At 45.2% G+C, this 23,919-nt stretch overlaps 1 protein-coding gene across 2 annotated transcripts in view; it reads right to left on the bottom strand.

Annotated features, from left to right (window-relative positions):
- ATP6V0A2 (ATPase H+ transporting V0 subunit a2) overlaps positions 1 to 23,334 on the bottom strand; it is a 43,300-nt gene extending 19,966 nt beyond the window's left edge. For both annotated transcript variants that reach the window (XM_012097690.4, XM_060401095.1), the window contains exons 1-8: positions 23,002 to 23,334; positions 17,850 to 17,928; positions 14,708 to 14,805; positions 13,189 to 13,326; positions 12,015 to 12,103; positions 10,680 to 10,806; positions 3,230 to 3,312; positions 664 to 757 (exon numbers count right to left, since the gene is read on the bottom strand). In XM_012097690.4, coding sequence (XP_011953080.2) covers positions 664 to 757; positions 3,230 to 3,312; positions 10,680 to 10,806; positions 12,015 to 12,103; positions 13,189 to 13,326; positions 14,708 to 14,805; positions 17,850 to 17,928; positions 23,002 to 23,118 — 825 coding nt within the window. In that variant the 5' untranslated portion in view covers positions 23,119 to 23,334. The remainder of the gene's footprint in view (positions 1 to 663; positions 758 to 3,229; positions 3,313 to 10,679; positions 10,807 to 12,014; positions 12,104 to 13,188; positions 13,327 to 14,707; positions 14,806 to 17,849; positions 17,929 to 23,001) is intronic.
- Positions 23,335 to 23,919: the final 585 nt, after the last annotated feature.

Here is a 23,919-nt window from a genome sequence, read left to right on the forward strand (position 1 = left end):
GACAAACACACAGGATCTCTGTGGAGCATCTGCCAGGCACCTGACCTCCGCTGGGCGGGGGGGACTCTCTCCCCCCCAGGAAGGAAGGAAGTTCAGTCCTCCTCCAGGCCTGGAGCTGCCTCTCCCAAACAGGAGCTCAGGGCACAGGAACAGTGAGGTGTTGTGGTCCCCAGGGCAGCATGATGGCCTAGCTGGGCCCAGAGACCTAGGTCCCTAGTTCTTACCCACTCCAGCCTCACCCCACTTCCTGTCAACCCCAGGAGCCACCAATTCCCATCCCATTCTGCCAAGAAACCCTCTTTTGCTCAAATGGGTCAGAGTGAACTTCTAAGGAGAAAGATGACTTAAAACAGTGCTGGTAAAAGTACAGCCAGCACTTTACATGGGGCTCACTCATCCTATCTGATGAAGAATTACACTTCAGCAGATCAAAGATAATCAGACTCCTTTTTTTTTTAAAGCCCCATCATTTAGAAACCATCTAGGTTTCTAACAGGCTGCTAAAATGAAACTCCCATGAAGAGAAAGGAGGTGACATTCCAGTCTCCCTAAAACGTCTTGATTTGTCCACAACCAAAATTTTCCATATTAAAAAAAAACTAAACGGATTTGTAAATGTTTCACAAGCCCTCAGATAAGGAGGTAAGTTTCTGGTTCACTCACAGTGTAAAGATCTTGAATCCGGGTATTCAGTCCCTCTTGGATCTCTCTGCGCTCCTCGGCTGTGTTTGGGTAGGGATAAACGTGGCAGTGGTAACTAGAAGACAGGATTTGAGACAGCGCCGCAGCCGTCAGAACTATAGGAAGCGGTATAGAAAACTAGAGCTAAACTGAATACACCATCTGGGCACATTTCCTCCAAACCAGAATAAAAGCAGCCCTCTGGGAGAAAAAGGTGCAGACACAGGCACCTGGCCGTGCTACAGCCTTGCAGATGGACACTGGACAAATGTCCACTGAATTCCACGGATTTAGCCAACTCTCTCTTGGCTCCAAATTCCATTTCTGCTCTCAATGATTCCTAAAAGCTCATTCCCAATTTCAATGTTCTAAATTCACCACGACCTGGGAGTGTATAAGTCAAAGAACACACAGTAATTACCTTAAAAAAAAGGACAGAGAAATAAGAGACACAGATGTAGAGACGGCTTGTGGACACAGCAGGGAAGAAGCTGCTGCTGCTGCTGCTAAGTCGCTTCAGTCGTGTCCGACTCTGTGCGACCCCATAGACGGCAGCCCACCAGGCTCCCCCATCCCTGGGATTCTCCAGGCAAGAATACTGGAGTGGGCTGCCATCTCCTTCTCCAATGCATGAAAGTGAAAAGTGAAAGTGAAGTCGCTCAGTCGTGTCCGACTCTTAGCGGCCCCATGGACTCCAGCCTACCAGGCTCCTCCGTCCATGGGATTTTCCAGGCAAGAGTACTGGAGTGGGGTGCCATCGCCTTCTCCGGCAGGGAAGGAGAAGACAGGACAAATTGAGAGCGCAGCGCTGACATATATGCACTCCCATGTGTGAAACAGCTAGCTAGTGGGAAGCTGCTGTGCAGCACAGGGGGCCCAGCTCAGAGCTCTGTGATGACCAAGAGGGGTGGGATGAGGCAGCGGGAGGAAGGGTCCAGAGGGAGGAGATATACGCATACATATGGCTGACTTGCAGGGTTTACAGCTGAAATTAATATTGTAAAGCAACTAATTATAATGCATTTTTTTTAAAAAACAAAAAACTTGAAATAAAAAAAGAAAATCAAGGGAGAAAAAAGTTCTGGATTCTTGGCACTTGCCCTTGACACGTGCTACAGTGGCTCAGACAGTAAAAGTGCTTGCAAAGAGGGAGGCCTGGGTTCAATCCCTGGGTCGGGAAGATTCCCTGGAGAAGGAAATGGCAACCCACTCCAGTACTCTTGCCTGGAAAATTCCATGGATGGAGGAGACTCGTAGGCTACAGTCCATGGGGTTGCAAAGAATTCAACATGACTGACTTCATTTTCACTTTCTTTCACTTTCACAGTAAACATCCCCTGGGGACATGTGACACCAGGTCAGAAAGGAGGAAGGGCCACACCTCCCAAGCTGCAAGATCTCCCATGCTGCCTCAGTATTTGAATGCCATGCTTTCTATTTCTCTCTACGCTCTGACCATCAAAATTAAATTCTTACTCTAGCTTTATCTTAAGCAATGATATTTGTGAAGTCAGGGGTTTATGTGTTGGCCATAGTTTTTGTCATCTACATAAAAATAAATATACACGATGGCACCCCACTCCAGTACTCTTGCCTGGCAAATCCCATGGATAGAGGAGCCTGGTAGGCTGCAGTCCATGGGGTCGCTAAGAGTCGGACACGACTGAGTGAATTCACTTTCACTTTTCACTTTCATGCATTGGAGAAGGAAATGGCAACCCACTCCAGTATTCTTGCCTGGAGAATCCCAGGGATGGGGGAGCCTGGTGGGCTGCCGTCTATGGGGTCCCACAGAGTCGGACACGACTGAAGCGACTTAGCATTAAAGTAAGAACAAGCTTGCCCATGTAACACCTAAAATTACTTTTCATAACACCAGTGACTGTGTATCAAACTCTCGTGAACACTGATCCAAAGGAAATAACCAAGTCCCACCCTTACCCCAGCAAAAAGCAAGGCCAGCTAAAATTTCCCAGAGTATAAGGAAACAAAAGGCCATTCTTTTGAGTTTTGGTGTGGCCTTATTTCCCCACTAGTGACAAAACTCAGTCACAGACTGACTCTTGCTGGGACACTGCTCTGCGTTTCTCAAAGGTTCACGTGGTCTTGTACCACCTCATTTGGCAGGCGGGCCCCTCTGAGCCCACCCTCTCCACCACTTGCCAGGCCCTCTTCCCCAGGGCAAAGGAGCAGCCATCCGCTCCAGGAGGACAGATACGCTGATGCGTGGCTCAAAGCAACAGAAAGGCAGTAAATAGTAAACCTGGATTCCTTCCTGGATTGATCTTGAGCCTTAATTCCCAAGAAAGAAATCAAATCTGGGAATGTTAAAAACATGGTGTTTACTTTCAAATTATCTTAAGTATTACACTGGCAAGGCAGATGACAAATTAAATGTCTGAAAACATGGCATTAGAGCAAAGAAATCACGTAACAAAGCCCAGCAGCCTCTGCAACCACTGTGTTACTTTTCAGAGACCTATTTAAGGAAAACTAGAGGTTACTGAGAATGAAGGAATAAAGGAAATAAACTATTTCTTTTTCTTACCAATCACATATCTTCTTAACCTTGTGGCCAATCTGCTCTCCCCAAAAGGATATCAAAAACACATACCATTTTATGACTTCTCCCTACAAAGGATAAAGATGACTGTTACTTCTGCAGGTAGAACTTTGAAAACCCTGGCAGCTCGTACTCTGTGAGAGTTAGTTCATTAATGTGTTCATTCATTCAACAAACACCGTCCATCCTCATTATCTCCAGATTCCACAATTGCAAATTCACTCCAGATATAACCCCCAAAACCAAAACTTGCACCAGTTTTTCATTCATTTGCAGACATGCAGAGTGACAGAAATTTTGAGCTCCTCAACGTGCATATTCCAGTTGAGGTCAAACAAGGTGACCACTAGTTCATACTGCAAACACGCGTCCTTTTTGCGGTCTGTCTGCTCCAAGCTTTTCGCATTTCTGTGCCTTTTGTTGGTGATTTCGGTCCTGGAAACGGTCCCCAGGGGTGGTGCTAAAGTGCCGCCTAGTGTTCCTGAGCACAGAAAGGCTGGGAGCTGCCCTCAAGTGTGTCCCATATGAGTTGCTCAGACATGCATGCTAGCGAGGGTTGGCAGTGAGTTCAATACTAATGAATCAACAGTATATATTAAGTAAGGTGTCTTTAAACAGAACACATATAAAACGAGGTTATGGACTGATCAATCGACAAAAACACTGTGACCAGCGGCTCAAAGGGACCCAACCCTATGCTTCTCCTAGGAGCAATGGCTCAGTTCTCATGAAGACTGTACAATATAACGATGCAAATAATGAGAACTGACTACATTTACAAGTATTCTACAACTAACAATGAATAGGTTTTTGGCCTATTTGCCAGGCACTGTTCCCGGTGCTAGGAATACAGCAGTGAACAAAACAGACGGAAGTTCCCGACCTAGGAGGGGAGGGAAGCCTGTATTCAGGTTGGCAGTGAGAGACACAAAGAAAGAACGTAATATGCCCAGTGGAGATGAGGGTGATAAAGAAAATAAAGCTGTGTCTCCCTGGTGGCTCAGTGGTAAAGAATCTGCCTGCCAATGCAGGAGACACGGATTCGATGCCTGGTCCAGCCCACGTGCCATGCAGCGACTAAGCCCACGCACTGCAACTACTGAGCCTGTACTCTAGAGCCCAGAAACCAAAACCATGAGCCTGTGAGCCTGGAGCCCGTGCTCTGCAACAAGGGCAGCCACCACACTGAGAAGCCCAAGGACCACAACCAGAAAGCAGCCCTCACTCGCCAGAACTAGAAAAAAGTCCATGCAGCAGCCAAGACCCAGTGCAGCCAAAAATAAAAATAATTATGAAAAAGAAAATAAAGCTGGGGGGAGGGGGGTGACCGGGAGAAGAGGGCTGGGGACTGCAATTTTAAACCAGGCAATCAGGGAAGGCCTCCTGGAGAAGGTGACATCTGGGTCTAGAGGAGTGAAGGGGCAAGGAGTAAGCCATGTGGATCCTGGGGGAAAGCCTCTCGAGCCAAAGACAAAGCTCAGACAGAGGCGAGATGAGGGCAAGTGAGAAGGCCAGCCTGCCTGAAGAGAAACGGCCAGACCGAGGGCCAGAGGGCTGCCCGGCTGAGACACTGGGAGGCTTCGAGCTTTTGGCGGAGTGAGACAGGAAGCCAAGGGAGGGGCTTAGGTTGGGGGTGTGGTGGGGGGAGTTTGACTAGTTTCACAGGAATCATCCTGGACGCTGGAAGGATGAGAGCTGAGTTGTCGCTGACTGAGACAGGCAAACTGGAAGGTCAGGTCTGGGAGGCAGGGGAAGACTGGGAGGGAGTTCAGTTTTAAGCATCCTGTGGAAATGTCTTCAGCGAACTTCAAAGTTACGGAGGAGCCAGTTCAACAGAAGTCTGGTATTTGGGGCAGAGGTCCAAGCCAGTATACCCATCTGGGAGATGGTATTTAAAAGGTGGCTTCAAAAGCCGTGAAATAACGTGGGACAGGAAACAGGCCGGGGACCTTCAGGCAAAGCGGAGGCAGTGGGATCCTGAAGGTAAGGACACAAGGTGGCTGGGGTCGGGGGGAGGCGGAGGGGGGAGGCGACGGCTGATGTGGCTGGATACACTGAATAAATACCTAAATTACGCAATTCGTGAACTATATTGTCGATAAGGGGAGCAAGATTTTTCACTATCAGAAGAGAGTGAAAAAGACAGAAAAAGAGACGTCTAGAACTGGAGCATACAGTCTGCACAAATGGCGGGTTTGGGGTTGTTGTTTTTCTTTTTTTTTTTCACTCTTTTGGCTGTACCACAGGGCATAAAGGATCCTGGTTCCTGACCAGGGATCAAACCCACACGCCCTGCACTGGTGGCACGGAGTCTTAACCACTGGAATACCAGGAAAGTCCCTGAACAAATGGTCTATGATAAATGTGCGCAGGTAGCTGCAGAAGTGGTTACAGCTGTGTGTGCGTGTGTGTGTGTGCGTGCGTGTGTGCGTGTGTGTGTGTACATGTCTGACTGCCAAAAGGGCCCAGAAACAACAGCACTCCAGTACACGAGAACTCGAACACCCAGAACCTGGTTTCTAAATTCCATCCTCTACTAAAAGGTACCAGCGGTCCTTGAAGGAACAGCTGACTCCAGGCGGAGACCAGGACCATCCTATGTGACAGGAAGTAAGGGACTGCCTGCTGAATGCTGAGAACGTGCCAAAGGCCAGAGAAACGTGCACAAAGGGACTCCCAGTGGCCAAGTCACGGACCGCAACAGAACATAAGTCATCCAACAAAGAGGAAGGTCTGAATGAGTTCGTGGATGAATAAGTGACTGTGAGGGTAGGGAAAGCACTGCCTTCTGCAGGATGGTAACCAGTAAGCGCAGAAGGGAAAATGATGGCAACTGTGAGCGACAGAGGTGACAAGTTCCAGAGAGTCGCCACGGAGGCCGAGGCTGGTGGGTAGAAGTTTGGTGAGGATTGATGCCCCAAAGACCAATAACCTTGGAATATCTCCTAGCAACCACTTAACAGTTAAATAGGGCAGAAGGGAGACATGAACGTGGAGGAACCTGGCGGACACCGACATGACCAGGCCAACATCACATGGCCCCTGGTGGGAGGTGCTGAGAGGACCGGAGCATCCATGTTCCCATCAGCAACGTGTGCTCAGAGTCTGGTCGTGAGGAAGCACTGAATGGACCCCAAAGGAGGGTCGTCCCACAGAACACGCTGTCTGTCCCAAATGCAAGTCACAGTCTCCCCGAGGGCAGTGGACCAGCAAGGAAACAAGGCAAACTGTGAGGAGTCTGTAGGGCATGTTTGTACTGCACCAAAGTATTGTGTGCGTGTTGATTTTTCTCATTTGGAGGGTTGTATCGTGGTTACTGGGCTTCCCCGGGTGGTGATAGTGGTAAAGAACCTGCCTGCCAATGCAGGAGACATGAGGGACATGGTTCCATCCCTGGTTCGGAAAGATCCCCTGGAGGAGGGCATGAAAACCTACACCAGGATTCTTGCCTGGAGAATCCCATGGGCAGAGGAGCCTGATGGCTTGCAGTCCAAAACAGCATCCCTGTGATGGACAATGGACACTTGTCCATGGCTTCCTCTCAGAAGGTCTGCAAGGAGACGAATGAAAACGGGGATGGGACTTCCCAGGTGGTACAGTGGGTAAGAATCAGCCTGCCAATGCAGGGGACACGAGTTCGATCCCTGGTCCGGGAAGATCCCACATGCCGAGGAGCAACTAAGCCCGTGTGCCACAACTACTGAAGCCCACGTGCCTAGGGCGTGTGCTCTGCAACAAGAGAAACCACCACGATGAGAAGCCTGCACAACACAACTAAAGAGTAGCCCCCACTCACTACAACTAGAGAAAGCTTGTGCGTAGCAGCAAAGACCCAGCGCAGCCAAAAATAGATACTTTTTTAAAAAAAAAGAAAATGGGACTAGATATGCAGCAAGTGGGTAACAGTACATGCAGCAAAACGGAACAGTTGGGAAGGAGCAGGGGAAGTCTTTGTTCTCTTCTGGCAACTTTTCTGTAAATTAAAATTATTTCCAGATAAATTATTAAAGAAACTACACTGGAAGAGAAAAGAAATGGCATTTATAGTGAATTTTACTTTGAACATTCCTTAATGATTTTAAAAATAGTACTGTGTCAGGGAATACAATCACCTAAGACATAATATGGAACAGGGATATATATAATATAAAAAACACAGATCCAAAACCACATGCCTGAGTCTAGCTTTGACAGAGAGACTGGTCAGCGTCTAAACATGATACTGACAAAGGAGAAAATGGCTAGAAATACACTCTGGGGTGCCTAAGGACTTTCAGAGGTCAGACATTGGACCCAAAAGACACTAAACGTGACACTACAAACAAATCCTAGAATCTGAGTAAAAGTTACCAAACCAAATCCCACATCCTCCCCAGAGTAAGGACTAACAGAACGCACACGGAAAGGTAAACAGTAGCCCTGTCTGAGCAGGGGGATTACCGGTGACTGACTGATTTCCATCTCTGTGTTTTCTATGTTATTCTCAGTTTTCTAGAACGAGCTCACATTTCCTTCATAATCGTGGGGAAGGGAGGAATTGTGGCTTTAAGATACACATTTCTATCAATTATACGTCAACAAAAAATTAGAAATAAAAAAAGTTTTTAAGAAAATTAAAACTTTTAAAATTTTCCCTGGTGGTCCAGTGGCTAAGAATCTGCCTGCCAATACAGGGGAAGTGGGTTCGATTCCTGGTTCAGAAGATCCCAAGCGCCACAGGGCAGCTAAGCCACAAGCACTGAAGCTCAAGACCTAGAGACTATGCTCTGCACCAAGGGAGCCACCGTAATGGGAAGCTCACGCACCACAACTAGAGGACAGACCCCACTTGCCACAGCTACAGAAACAAAGACGCAGCACAGCGCAGCCAAGCGCAATCAAAAATACAGAAATGTTTCATTTTTAAAAAGAAAATTAATACATATATATACACACACACACACCTCTATCCATGTCTCTGTATTTCTTCACAGACATTTAATGCCCTTTAACCTACTGGTATAAACTCAGCATCAAAGAGCTTAGAAATTGTATTTTTAAAAATTTTTATGTTTTGCATGAGAATGATAACGTTCTCAATAAAGAAAAAACTCAAAGAATATGTAAATGCTACTTCAGAACAGTTGTAATCTTCAGCTTTACATGGAGAGGTCTCAGAGGTCACAGGTGATGGATAATTAACATATTGCTACTGGCAATTTTAGGAGGCACAAAAAATATTGTAAGTGTATGGTTAATGAACAGCTTGACCGATTAGATTTTCCAACATGTGTGATTTACTCAGGCTAAACCTTTTAAAAATCATTTCACAGCCAAAATCCTTTATGTCAAAACTATTCCCTCGAATCTGCCTGCAATATAGGAGACCTGAGTTCAATCCCTGGGTCAGAAGATCCCCTGGAGAAGAACAGAGCAAACCACTCCAGTATTCTTGCCTGGAGAATCCCATGGACAGAGGAGCCTGGTGGATTACAGCCCATGGGGTCGCAAAGAGTCAGACACAACCGAACAACATTACAGCCAGAATTCCTAAGGCAAATCCAGGAAAGAACACATGAACACTTCTCCCAAATTAAGAGGCCCAAGTCCCTTTTCTACCTTTAGTAGATCAGTTCATCTTCATTTAGAGCAAAACAGTTATTTTTATGGTTGAAGTCTTCAAAAAAATTAAAAATCACAGCTATTTTAAAAGGTGATTATGGCTCTTTCCTCTCTGGCTCCTCTGCTTCCCTTCCTGAATAATTCATTCCTGAAGCCTTAGACGTGCGTTCGGGGATGGACCTGGAGAGGGGAGGGGAAGGGCAATAAGGGCCCAGGGCAAAATCAGAGGCCAAGCAAAGGGAGGCAACATGCCGCAGGGGAGCCACCCAGGCAGGGTGAGCAGGGCACCCACACCAAGGAGCCACTCAGTCCAGGGGCTGGGGAACTTGAAACTCCGTATGGAGAGAAGGGCAGGGCAGCAGAGATAGGAGATCAGAGGGCAGACTGGTCACATACAAGGGGACTGATCAAATAAGTATATTGACAATGATGGGAGCTGAGTTTCTCCCCACTGAAGAAAGGAGTTACAAATGTAGAAATGAACCCTACAAATGAACTCTACAAGTCAGGATGAACCAACCCTATGGCGCTGGAGAGAACTGGATGTAAAGCCACAGCTTTCACATACACACACAGGTGCAGAAATAAGGTTGTGAGTGGGTGAGCCATTTGCACGTATGCACCCTCTGTCCACCGACAGAGCTGGGAACAGCATCACCTCGTTCACAACGGGCACACCCAGAAACCACAGCGTGGCTTCTAATTACCATTCTCCGCTAAAGAGAACTAAGCTCCTTAGAGAAATGGCTAATTCCAGAGCTGCGTGAGGGAAATTACAAAATGAATCTGCACATATTGTTATCAGGAAAGCAAAGACGTATTCAAAAGATGATGGGAACATGCAAAAAGAATATAAAATCTAGCTGAATAGGCTCCAGCTGGCTAAATCGAGAGAATTTGAATATCAAAATAAAAAATTAAAGTAACAGAGTATAACTCATTGAATAAAACAGGAAATAAATTAACTGATTGAAAATGTGATGAGGAACTGAGTACTTACAGAGTTTCAAAGCACTTCCTCAAAAACATGTATTAAATACAAAGGAAAAGGAGTTACACATTCACAGCGGAGATGACTAGGAGTCACTACCTTGATCAAGAGATCAAAGTGAACATCACCAGTATTGATCAAGAGATCAACGTGAACATCACCAGTAATGGGACAAACGAATCGTGTGCCCCTGATGGGAAGCAGTGAGAAGGCAACATCACTTCCAGGACATTCCTGACAAAGACACATAACCTGAATCTCGTCATGAGAAAACATCAGACAAACCCAAACGGGGGGCATTCTACCCAAAACACTGGTCTATAATAATTTTTAAATGCCAAGACGATGAAGGTCAAGGTAAGACTGAGAAATTACCCCAGAATGAAGGAGACCAAAAAAACATGACAAGTAGGAATTCCCCGGCAGTCCAGTGGTTAGGACTCTGCACTTGCACAGCTGAGGGCCCAGGGTTCCATCTCTGGTCGGGGATCTATTCAATAAGATTCTGCAAGCCTTGCAGGGCAACCAAGAAAAAAGACATGACAGACAAATCCAAAGTGTGATTCGTAACCAGGTCCTTTGCTGTAAAAGGATCAACTGGGACAACTGCCGAAACCTAAACTGGATCTGAAGCTCAGAACGCAGTGGTGTGACGACGTTAACGCCACTGTTGCACTTCAGCAGAACAGGAGAAAGTCCTCATTCTCAGGAACTCCCCCCAAACGTATCCAAGGATAAGAAGGGATCCGGTCAACAACTCACTCAAATGCTTCCCTCCAGACTGTGCCTCCAGCTCTGGGGCAAGTCTGTCACTGCTGAAAGGAGACGGTGACATTTACTCACTGTTTCAGGGTCTTCCAGGGGCTCATCCAGCTCTGCATAGGTCACGATGGTATACCCTTTGCAGACCCTCCACAGCATTTTTTCAAATGCTTCAACTTTTCCTTGGTTAATTAGGCCAGATACAAATCTATGGGACAATAAAGGCTGTGGTCAAGTAAAAGCAATGAATATTATCAAACTGCAGTAAAAGGATGATGAAGACATTTATTTCTGGCAAAATGGGGAAGATACCCTGAAAGCTCTCCAACTGAACAATATCTGAAATGCTGGATGAAATATTTTTGAAACATCCTCTTCAATGTAAAGCTGAGCTCATAATTTAGAGAAATTCTTGGAATCCAAAAATAAAACAGGACTTCATAGTTATGTCCTGATGTATTATACGGAGCCAGTATCTATGCCTAACCAGTATCTCAAGGCCTTGAGTTTCAAGGCCAGCATGGCAGAGGAGCCCTGGGTCTATATCAGGTAAGGAGTTGGAACTAAAGCTCCACAATCCCCTCAATGTTGGGACTCTCACCCGCCTCAACAAAGGACCACACCTTAAGTGAATGGGTAGGCTAGAAAAGAATCCATCTTGCAAAGGAGCCTACATGCAAACTTGTTTATTTCCATTCAATTTTGAGGAGAAGGGGGCGAATATTCCTTGATGATTTACAACCACAGGTTAGAATGCACTCAGGTTTGTGGAGGAAACTCTTATTATGTGCAGGGTGAGTAAACAAACAGGAAAAAAAAACCTCAAGCAGAAATTACTGCAAAATGATTCCAAATAGGTGGAGTGCTCCCAAGTACCTGACATATGTAAAATTAAGTTCTTTCTGAAGGATACGGCCTCACACTAAACATCACGGAATTCCTACAGATAAGCAGCAAAGGAACCGAAGTTCATAGTAAAAAGAGATTACAAATCACATGAGGAAACAAGTTACCATTAGCTCAAGTAAACAGAGAGAATAAACAGTAGAGAGAGCCCCTTAAAATATGATTAATAAATTACCCAATTCAGTTTAGCCCCTATGTTCCCACCAAACAAAACAGGGCTTTATGCTTCAATAACCAACTATTTGAAGCTTATGGAGTAATGATGAATGGGATAAATGTTCTTTCTTTCCAGTTCATGATACCAAAAGAAGAAATTCCCATCATATTTACTTAAAAAGTCAATACAGCTGAGTGATTCAACTCAACAAATACTAGAGTACAGTGTTTTCTTATACAAATATTCACTTTCTTTCATTCCACACAGGCTTGCAGATGGTGGCTGCTCATCTACTCTCATCTCCCACTGACAAGAAGGACAGTGTGAAGCTCGCCAGGCCAGGTGTCACCTACCCCAGTTTCGCTCCCAGCCTCTGCATACAGCTGTAGTCCAACAAAGACTCATTCTCCAAGGGAGGGAATTCTTCGTAAGTGGGTTCGAACTACAAAGAGACATGAAGCCAAGTGTGTCTCACCAAAAGTGACACTTTAATTCCCAAGTCCTGTTTCCAAACAAGTCTGCACGGCATCAGAACTACTCAGATCTGGGTGCCAAGGTAACTCAGACATGTGAGTCGGCTCTGATAAACAAAGAGGATAACCTCCCCATTCCTTATTTGTAAACTACTTGATGACATTTACGTATAAAAAAAGTCTGGTTATAACGTATGTCATCGCCTTAACCTAACACAGAGTAACTGTATCAGAGGTCACACCTGGCACACGAAGTGAAACGCAGCTCGGAAGGAATATACTTTGCCCCTCTCTGATGCTCAGCTGAGTACAGTACTGCTGCATACGCTGTTCTTTATTCCTATATAGATTTTCTTTTTTAAAAACTTCCATTACTTTTAGGAATTTGAGTAGAAGCAAAGAATAAAACTGAAATTTTGCAGTTTGATTTTCACCGTTCAATTTTTTCTCATGATCATAAAAAGTCTTTTTTTCAATTGTAAACTAAAGCATTTTACAAATAGGAAGTTATGGTTAAAGCCGGGGCTTCCCAAGTGGCTCAGTGGTAAAGAATCCACCTGCCAAGCAGGGGACTCTGGTTTGACCCTTGGATCTGGAAGATCCCCTGGAGGAGGAAATGGTAATTCACTCCAGGATTCTTGCCTGGAAAATCCCATGGGCAGAGGAGCCTGGCGGGCTACAGATCATGGGGTCACAAAGAGTTGGACACAACTTAGCAAACTAAACAGCAGCAAATGGTTAAAACCAACATGGAATCCAACTGAAAAATACAGCAAAGATCAAAATGTATCTCTTTCATTTTTTAAAGATGTATCTCTTTTAAAAAGCAGTATTTCTACAGGAGTCGATAACAAAACCTGAAAACCTTATGGGAATGAGATTTGTACAAAAGAAACACACTCCTGGGACTTCCTCAGTGGTCCAGTGGTTAAGACTCCACTCTCCCAATGCAGGGGGCCTGGGTTCAATCCCTAGCCAGGGAACTAAAATCCTGCATGCTGTGTGGCCAAAAGAAAGAGAAAGAAAGGCACTTCCTCCCAAGCATCACCAGTACCTCCACATTGCGCTTGACGAAGGTCTTGGTCACTCGCAGCATGTGGGTGTACTCAATCAGCTCCAGCAGGTTCTTCCTCAGCTTCTCCTTGTTCTTAGTGACCTCTCTCAGCTCAACCTCCAGCTTCTGCAACTGCTCCTGAAATGAAACGACAGCTGGGTTACTTCCAAGTCTGGCTCTAACACTCTTTTCACAGCACCCCAGAACCAGGAGAGGTTTTAAAAGGCCAAAATGTACATGAGAGTTTGACAGGGATATGAAAACATGCTCAGGTTTCTAAAGTTCATCATTTTCTGTTTCATATTAATTCAGGTACCGTGATGGCAAGCACTGGGGTGCCATGACGACTCCGCGTGCTAATCTTGGGTCTTACCATTTCTTCTGGTTTCCCTTCACCTGCTTACACGTGACCATACACCAAAGAGTCCTCCTCTTCTAAGACTACATTTCCTTTTATTTGTAACACAGAAAAACACTCTTTCCCAAACATACCTATTCCGACTCTCTAGCCTGAGTTTCTATGCAGTTGCACTTATTCAATTAATTAGACATAAAAATACTTGAGAACAAATCTTTAACAATTAGTTGTGTACCAAGCATCCTTACCAATACTTTAAGTATTAAAACAGTAGAAGCAGAAATCTGTAAAACAACCCACTGACTCAATGACAACTTGTATTCAAACAAATCCCCTGACACACTACATTTATTACTTGTGCTCTGCTTTATAGAATTGATAACAACTAGCAATCACCATATTTGTAATTACATCACAACCAACATACCAAACAGGCCAAACCAGCTGACTGCTCTCATTGGACTGTATAGTCGTCTCCAGAGTCCATTCATATACCAACTGCTAAATGACTTCCTCCCAGTAAAACAAACAGAGCAGTCGGCAATGGAATGGTCCTAGTTATACAGTACTAATTGTTTTAGAAGGGCTGTAAAAGCTCTAGTCTATTTCCGAGTGTGATGAACGCTCAGATGAGGAGACCAAAATCTCAACAGATAATTCATGGGGATGAGGGGGATGCTAATGAATGAATAACCCCATGCTCTCACAGCGTATCCCCGACACTGAACTCCAAGAGAAGGAATCCTGCTGGCTGACCATGGGGAACCACTTTCACACTAGCTCCTGATAATTCGAGGGGAAAGGGTCAGAATGAATCAAGGGAGAATGTGAAGGGCACAGGCCTGAAGCCTTGATGACCTGCAGTAGCAGAAGCATGCTAAGACCTGCAGAAGCCCAGAGGTTACATGACCAGATCTCATGATCTAATTCTTGTCAATCTCTGTTCAATACCACCTGTCCTACACTAAGGGGAAAACACCTGAATTCTAGTTAAAATGTATCACAGATAATCTGTTACTGAGAGTTTATCATAACGTGGTGCTTTGACTTTCATTCCACAGTCTTGAGAAGAAAGGCAGAAAAGCACTAGACAGTATAGAGTAAGTGAACAAGCCCAATCTGAGGTTAGTGACCCAAAACCCTCCTTCCGAACCAAGTTACCTGCATTTCCAGCACTTGTTTCAGAGGCGGTGCCGGAGGACTGGTCTCCCCCTCAGGGAGGGGAATATCAGCTCTATTGATTTCCTGCACCAAGTAGGCTGTGGAAAAGTTAAACAAATTAGACTGAAAAACTTACTCCAGGACATTTCAGTGAGAACATTTCGTGTCCCCACTTTTCCCAGGTCATCTAAAGGGACAAAAGTCTTCACTGTCCCAACTGACAGATGACTTTAGTCACCTTGCTTCTGAAGATCTGTAAACTAATTCTGCCTAGAGAGAGCAGCACAGAGTGACAGTAACCTATACATAGATTTTCTGAAATTCTCCGCCCTTCATCTCTAAAACTCTAGTTAAAGAACTTTGGAGTCACACTTGCCTCTGCCACCTGTAGATGAAGCAGGAAGTTAAGAACACACTCGGAAGTGCCAGGAATAAGCCACCAGAGATGTCAGTGTGAACTCCCTACAGATGCCATTAGGAGGAAACATACATCCATTCGGAAAAACACAACAACCTTTCTCAGCAAAAAGAGCAACCTCAGGGCAAAGAGCCCAGCTCTCCTGAGTCACCAGTTAGCTCTGATGCTTTGACTTGGGACGATTTACGCTAGATTCATGAAACTAATACTCAAACAGCCAAAAATAACTTAAATTCTTTAGTTTACATTTTCAATTCCATGAAGCATCCTTTTCTGTAGGATAAAAGTCATAATACCTGGTAAAAAATCATTACCAGATACAACATTTTAGAGAAGTCTTACTAGTTATTTTACTAGGAAGGAAGGAAGGAAGGAAGGAAAGGGAGGAAAAGAGGGAGAGAGGGAGAAAGAGAGGAAGGAAAACAGGCAAAATGTCTTACCAATAGGGAAGCAATGGGCTTAAGAGTTTTTTGGAAATGGATGTAAATTTTTTTAACCTATTTTACCTAAATTTGGGCTTCCCCAGTAGCTCAGCTGGTAAAGAATCTGCCTGCAACGCAGGAGACCCCGGTTCGATTCTTGGGTAAAGAAGTTCTCCTGGAGAAGGAATAGGCTACCCACTCCAGTATTCTTGGGCTTCCCTGGTGGCTCAGACAGTAAAGAATCTGCCTGCAGTGTGGGAGTCCTGGGTTTGATCCTTGGCTTGGGAAGATCCCCTGGAGGAGGGCATGTCAACCTCCTCCAGTATTCATGCCTGGAAAATCCCAATGGACAGAGAAGCCTGGCGGGCTACAGTCCATGGGGTCGAAAACAGCAGGACACAACTAAGCACAGAATAACACGGCACATACCTAAATGTACTTGATGGTTCATTTTCTTTTTAAGTCTGGATTCTTTATGAAACAGTTTAAGCTACAGGAGAAGGCAATGGCACCCCACTCCAGTACTCTTGCCTGGCAAATCCCATGGACGGAGGAGCCTGGTAGGCTGCAGTCCATGGGGTTGCAAAGAGTCGGACACGACTGAGCGACTTCACTTTCACTTTTCACTTTCATGTATTGGAGAAGGCAATGGCACCCCACTCCAGTGTTCTTGCCTGGAGAATCCCAGGGACGGGGGAGCCTGATGGGCTGTAGTCCATGGGGTCCGTGAAGAGTCAGACACGACTGAAGTGACTTAACAACAACAACAAAGCGACAGGAAGCCCTGGGCATGTCTAATGTCCTGTCAATCCTGCTGTGTCTTTGAAAACTCATTCCAAATATACAACCTGTCCAATGACTCATACACGTGGCAAAGAAGGAAGTGTGATGTTGCCCTGTCTTTCACGATCCACCCAAATGACTGGGATCTCAAACAATATGCAGAGGACTAGGCTGCTGATGACCCAAAGGTTTCTTTTGATCTTAAAAATCCCAGTTAAAAAATATAAAATCCACAATAATTAACTATTAGAAATCATTCTAAAAGTCACCTTTATCTCCCTTCATCAACTCTCTCATCCTCAGGTTTTTCTGACAGTGACTTTGGAACTGTTCCCCTCTCTGTATTTCAATCAAAACTTCAATGTTTGAACTGATAAAGACTATTTTATTTTAAAAGATGCTTGCTCCTTGGAAGAAAAGCTATGACAAACCCAGACAGCACATTAAAAAGCAGAGACATTACTTTGCCAACAAAGGTCCCTATAGTCAAAGCTTTGGTTTTTCCAGTAGTCATGTATGGATGTGAGAGCTGGACCATAAAGAAGGCTGAGTACCAAACAACTGATGCTTTTGAACTGTGGTACTGGAGAAGACTCTTGAGAGTCCCTTGAACTGCAAGGAAATCCAACCAGTCAATCCTAAAGGAGATCAGTCTTGAATATTTACTGGAAGGACTGATGCTGAAGATGAAGCTCCAATACTTTGGTCACCTGATGTGAAGAGCGGATTCATTAGAAAAGACCCTGATTGAAGGCGGGAGGAGAAGGGGACAATAGAGGATGAGATGGTTGAACAGCATCACCAACTCAATGGACATGAGTTTGAGCAAGCTCCAGGAGATGGTGAAGGACAAGGAAGGCTGGAGTGCTGCAGTCCATGGAGTCTCAAAGAGTCGGACTTGACTGAGCGACTGGACAACAACATTTTATTTTAGGCTAAGATGTTAAAAGTTTTACAGATAAAGGAAGTAGCCTTGAGCTGCTGAGTTTTAATGGTTAACAGTCAGAGAACACTGATGTATGCAAAGGAAATAATACCTGAGAAAAAGGAAATTACTAACCAATCTATCTACCACTTCCTACCTCCCTTGTGCTCTGATTCAATTTTAAGTAATATATTAACATGTATATGTTGTTTCTAAGTTATAACAAACTACAAGGGATTGGCTAAATAACTCATAGTATATTAATACTATAAAATACTATGCTGCTATTAAAAACAATGATGAGCCAATCTGTTTACTGACATGAAAAGATGTTAAAGTATCATTCAATGAGAAACAAAGCTAATAACAAAATAACCTGATTATTATATATATAAATCCTTAATTTTATAGATGAACAGTAAAAAGTGTGGAATGATATTATAAACCTACATAACAGTGATTACATGGGGAGAATAGATGACTTCTTTTTTCTTTTCTACGTGTCTAGATTTTCTAATTTTTCTAAAGTGAACAAGGTTTGCTTATATATTCAATTATACAAAATAATTATTTAAGTTGTTTAAAAAAACTTACCCAATATTCGCTCCAGTTCTTCACATCGCTTCACCTCACCAACAAATTTTCTTTGGAAAGAACTTACATTCTGGTTGAGCTGAGAAGAAGGATGAAAATTTTGCTCTGAATTTTCTAAAATTTAAAAACAACTTCGATTTTATAAATAAAGTACGACTGTCAGGGTTCAAGGGAAAAGCGTATCCTTGTATACTACTGAGTGGGTGTATAAACTGACACATCTTTTCTGGAAAGCAATCTGGCAACTGTTATCCAAAAAAGCCTGGGGACTTCCCTGGTGAACCAGTGGTTAAGAATCTACCTTCCAATGCAAGGGACACAGGTTCGATCCCTGGCGGGGGAACTAGAAGCCCACTCACCACAACTAGAGAGTGCAGGCACCACAGTAAAGACCCAGCTCAGCCAAAAAAGATCCCGCCCCCAAAAAAAGCCTGAAAAATATCCTCTAGTCCAGAACGATCCCATGAAGAAATTAAACCTCAAGAAAAAACTATGGGTACAGACAAAAACGTATGAAGAAGAGGATCAACTTCAAGGATAGAGAAAAAACTACTGACCGTGGAAAACTGGCTAAGGAGATCACCGTCTACATCCACACCACGGACCAGCAGTAAACAGAGGGGGAAAAACAACCAAGGAGATCACCATCTACATCCACACCGCGGACCAGCAGTAAACAGAGGGGGATAAAACAACCAAGGAGATCACCGTCTACATCCACACCACGGACCAGCAGTAAACAGAGGGGGATAAAACAACCAAGGAGATCACCGTCTACATCCACACCACGGACCAGCAGTAAACAGAGGGGGATAAAACAACCAAGGAGATCACCGTCTACATCCACACCGCGGACCAGCAGTAAAAAGGGCGGAAAAACAACCAAGGAGATCACCGTCTACATCCACACCGCGGAATACCAGCAGTAAAAAGAGGGGGATAAAACCACCAAGATTACCGTCTACATCCACACCGCGGACCAGGAGTAAAAAGAGGGGGAAAAAACAACCAATACATCAGCATCAGGGAGGAGACACCCAGAAACATGATGCAAATGAAAGAAGACACGAAGGGTCACAGATTGTGCGATTGCATTTCTATGAAACGTCCAGGCGAGGAAAATCTAGAGGCAGAAAGTAGATGAGTGACCGCCTGGGTCTTAGAGTGAGGAGGGGGATGACCTGTAAATGAGCATAAGGGACCTTACTGGGATGATGTCATGTTCTAAACCTGGCTTGTGGCTACGGACACAGTACTCAGAATATTTTCTAACCAACAAACTGTACACTTGCAGCAGGTGAACTTTATGAGACACATCAATAAAGTTGTATAAAAATTATGGGTCGGTAATATAATTGATTACTATACATTTGTTAAAAGTGATGTTTTAAATGACTAGGTATTTGATTATATTAAGAAATTATTATTAAAAATTTAAGGTGTGATAATGGTATCTTTTTAGTGTCCTTACCTTTTAGAGGTACTTACTGAAATATTTATGAATGAAATAATATATCTGGGATTTGCTTCAAAATGATCTTGTCTGGTGGGAGTTTTCTTTTTTTTTCTTTTTTGCACCATATGGCTTTCTGGGGTCCTGGTAGTAACAGCACCAAGTCCTAACCACTGGACCACTAGGGAATTCCCAACATGGGTTTATACAAATTCACTGTTTCCCTCTACTTAATATCTTATCATACAAAGCTTAAAACAACAAAAAATACTATAAAAGAATATTTAATAAAATGAGGAAATTAATCACAACTTGTGTGTGGGAAGAGGAGATTAAACATATTATCAGTGCGGGGCTTCCCAAGTGATACAGTGGTAAAGAATCCACCTGCCAACACAGGAGACGCAGGTCTGATACCTGGGCCGGGAAGATCCCCTGCAGGAGAAAATGGCGACCCACTCCAGTATTCTTCCTTGGGAAATCCCATGGACAGAGGAGCCTGGCAGGCTGCAGTCCATGGGGTGACAAAGAGTCAGACACGAATGAGCACGCACGCATGCACACATTATTAGTGTGGCTCCAATTATATAAAAATATCTATGCATGTACATTTTAAAATATTATTAGAAAAATAATGTTGGCCAATGTTAACCAAAATGGTAAAGTATTTATTTCTAGCTAATGGGATTATGGAAATTATCTTAGGTTTTCCAAATTTCCCACAATGGACATATACTACCATTACAACTTTTTAAATTACAGTAATTATTTACATTGAAAGGCACATGGGGCAAGAATTTTACGTTTACTCCACGCAGTGTTATATGGGGTGGAAAGTGAAAGTTGCTCAGTCGTGTAGGACTCTTTGCCACCCCATGGACTATACAGTCCGTGGAATTCTGCAGGCCAGAATACTGGAGTGGGTAGCCTTTCCCTTATCCAGAGGATCTTTCAAACCCAGAGATCGAACCCAGGTATCCCACATTGCAGGCAGATTCTTCACCAGCTGAGCCACAAGGGAAGCCCACATGGCATGGGGCACTCTCAAAATAGAGAATTACAAACAGCGTGGCATGCAGCTGCTTGAACAACCTGAGAACATCTACCCTAAAGCCTCAGTTCTTGTTCAGTTCTCCAAACTTCTATAAAGAACTAACCAGAAGAAGGGCAAAAATTCTCATCTCACTTCTGTTCGTCACATGTGCACTCATTTCTGGACGTCACACTAATGCAAACCAGTCACCACTTTCGAGTTCCTAGTGATTCGGATACCCTCTGTCTGGTGAGAACTAAGAATGAGCAGAGGAAGCCGCCCATGAAAAGCTGTCTATAAATGACATGGCTTCTCAGTTTTGATGTCTTTTTCTTCAATATCAAACACTAGTGAATTCAAATCGGACACCAGGGTTCCACAAATAGTAGGATCTTCATGAAGAGGCAAATTTCTGTGGCAACAAAGCACACGTGACTGGCTATGACATCTGCCTTCACCAGCTTACACAGCATGGTAACTGTTTTTTCCTATTGTGTGGTTTCTTGTGTGAAGTTTAGCTTCTGTTTTCTTTTTACATGGTAACAGCACCTTAATTCCAGGCTAATGCTACGACGTACATTTTAACACAGATTCATTTTAAGACTAATAATTAATCTAGAAAAACCTGCACAGGCTGCCTAGTGCTGTTTTCACCAGTATCCACACCTGCGATCCTAACAGACAGAAGGTAAACACTGTCCCCAGACTCCAAACCCTTAGAAAAGTGGGACGGCGTTGCCCTTCGCTGAGTCCTACTGGTGAGTTGAATCACCTTTCTCTTCCAGGTCTTCTCTTTGGCTATCATTGCAGAAACTCTGGTCCTGCCTCTCTTCCCTTAGAAGGATCGCTAAAAGGGGGAACAGCTCCCACCTGCGCAAGCCAGAAAAGACTGGCATCAGTGATCCCACCCATTGAGCACAAAGTCAGTAAGAAACTCCAGAAGAGAACAGAAAGTCAGGTATGATGGAGCTCTCTGCTCTAGCTGCTTGACAGTCATCCTGAAGACAGACACACATACACCCTTGAGCTCTGAACACCAAGTATCACACAATGTGAGCGTTTCCACTTTATTTCACTTCTGAAAAAGATGAACAGCATTTTCTTTTTCTTTCCCTGATTTTCAGTTTAGAAGAATCGCAAGGGTCCTCTACTACCTAATGTAATGGCATTCAACAAAACTTGAATCTTCACAGTAATTACAGCATTTGTTCAAACCTCTAAGACTTCAGCTTGACTAAAGTCTCTTGGCCTGAGGACTAACAGGATGGAAGAAATCTATTATAAAGAAGGGAGCCTGTTTCTCAAACAACTCTTTACTGAATCTCTCTGGGGCTCCTTATTCACAGTTCAGCACAACCCCTGCCAGCAAAGTGGGCATCATGTGCTGAAGCCCAAGTGGCTCCAAGAACCAGGACAAGCTGGGCCCTCTCTGTAGCCTCACCTGTCATTCAGGAGTTTCTCTCTGACCTTGCAATTGCCTCGGGGGACCAACCCAAGGATTACTGATATCAAATATTGCATAGAAGAGTCCCCTCTTGAAACTAAAGCACCCTCAGAAAGATGAAGGGAAACCAAGGCGGTGAAAGGTGGGTCCCAAGAAATAAAGTGTTCACTCAAGTGACTTCGAGCTTAATCAGCTAGGTCCTGCTTCATAATCTCCTTTTCACACTGTTTTTTCCTGCATGGCACTTATTACAGCTCATAATCAGAGTGCGTTTGTTAACTCTCCCAGATTATGAGCAACAAAAACACAGGGACTTTGTCCATCCTGCATCCAGCACCAAACTCAGCAATCACTTGATACAAGCTTGTTCATTCATGCCTATTAATGCCTACAAAGCCAGGGGCTGTACTTAGGAGTCAGGAATGAACAAGACTCTTACCCCCAGGGGTTGACAGTCCATGGTGGAGCCAAACAAAAAACAAATAAACAGATATATAAAACAAGTATTTATTACTACTTGTTGGGGGGACAGCTCCCTTTCAACAAATTCTGACTTTACTCCTATTCCGTACGAGGTAGTGCTATGTATCAATACATCAAAAGGCAACAGTGAACGACAAAAAATCCCGCCGCCCGGGAGTTTACACCAAGTTCATTCCTAATTCAGGTTCCTGGCTCTTCCTGTTCCCTCCACCTGGGTCCGTGTCCCCCAGAACTTCCCAGGACTGGCTCACTCCTCACTCAGGTCTCAGCCCAAGGACACCTCCTCAGAGAGGCTTCCCTGACCGCCCCTACCGGGGGCACCATCTCACCATTCCCTTTTATTGTCAGTACAGCAAACGTATTCCTGTTTACGTATCATTACTTAATATTCCTCCCCTCCTCCGTAAGTTCCAAAAGGGCTTCAAGAGGCCTTAACAGATTTGTTCTCCCGCTTAATTAGCCCAGTGCCTGGCTCCGAAGCATCAGATGGCACGACCGGAGCTGATGAAGACAAGCGTTCCTAACTAACCCAGCCAGGGCGGCGGCGGACCAGACATCCGGCGACCCTGGGCTCGGGCCCCGCTCTGCGGAAGCTCTGGCCGGAAAGTGGACCTCAGCTTCCCCGTCTAGGAAATGGGCGCCCCTGCCCAGGTGCCCGCGGAGGAGGAGGCCCGAGCGAAAGGTGCAATGAGGGCGCTTGGCGCGGAGCGACAGCCCGCATCTCCCGGGCGACACTCACGTCTCGGAACTCGACCAGGCCCTTCTCGCCCAGGACGCTGAGGCACTCGTAGGCCGTGCCGGACTGCAGGAAGAGTTGCGCCAGGCACATGGTCTCGCTCCGGAACAGGGACCCCATGGCGGACCGGCCCGCGCCCCCCGGCGGGACCCGACGGGAGCCGGCGGCTCCGGGCTGCGCGGGCCCGCACAGTCAGCCGGGGTGACCAGGGGATCGAGCTTCTCCTGCGGCCTGGCCGCGGCTCCGAACCATGGGGCTCCGGGCTACAGCAGCTGACCCCAGCCCAGCCACCGCGGCCGCCGCTCCAGCCGCCGCCAACGCCGCCCTCGAGGCCCCGCCCCCTCGGCTACAGCCGGTTCCGGTTCCGCCCCCCACGCGCGCGCGCGCGCGCTCCCGCCGGCCGACCAATGGCGCCAGGAGTTGAGGCCGAGGGCGGCTGCGAGGCCAACTGGCGCTAACTCCGCATCAATGCGGAGGATTCAGGAACTCAGCCCCTCTCTATGCCGTTCACAGCTTTATAGGAGGAGTTTTATTGATTTCACATGCTAGAAAGTTCACCCGACTAGAGTATTACAATTTTGTGATTTTTAGTAACGTTACAGAGTTCAGTGTCAGGATCAATTTGAGAACGTTTCCATAAAGATTTCTCCTGCTCAGCTACAGTCAGTCCCCTTGTCCCCTAGGTCCCGACAACCACTAAACAACCTTTTCTCCATAGATCTGTCTGTCAAGACATTTCTTGTCAACGGAATTACACCCCCTGTGGTGGTTTTTTCTGGGGTCCTGGCCCCTGTGCGGACAAAGCAGGGTCTGGTGCCAGGCTGCTCTTGCTAGGATCCTGCACACAGCAGCTACAGAATCTCTAACAAGACGAAAATCGGATGTGAGCTTACTTAAAATCTTCTGACTTCTCCCACTTCG

Source organism: Ovis aries, chromosome 17 (genome assembly GCF_016772045.2).
Source record: "Ovis aries strain OAR_USU_Benz2616 breed Rambouillet chromosome 17, ARS-UI_Ramb_v3.0, whole genome shotgun sequence".
Taxonomy (NCBI): domain Eukaryota; kingdom Metazoa; phylum Chordata; class Mammalia; order Artiodactyla; family Bovidae; genus Ovis; species Ovis aries.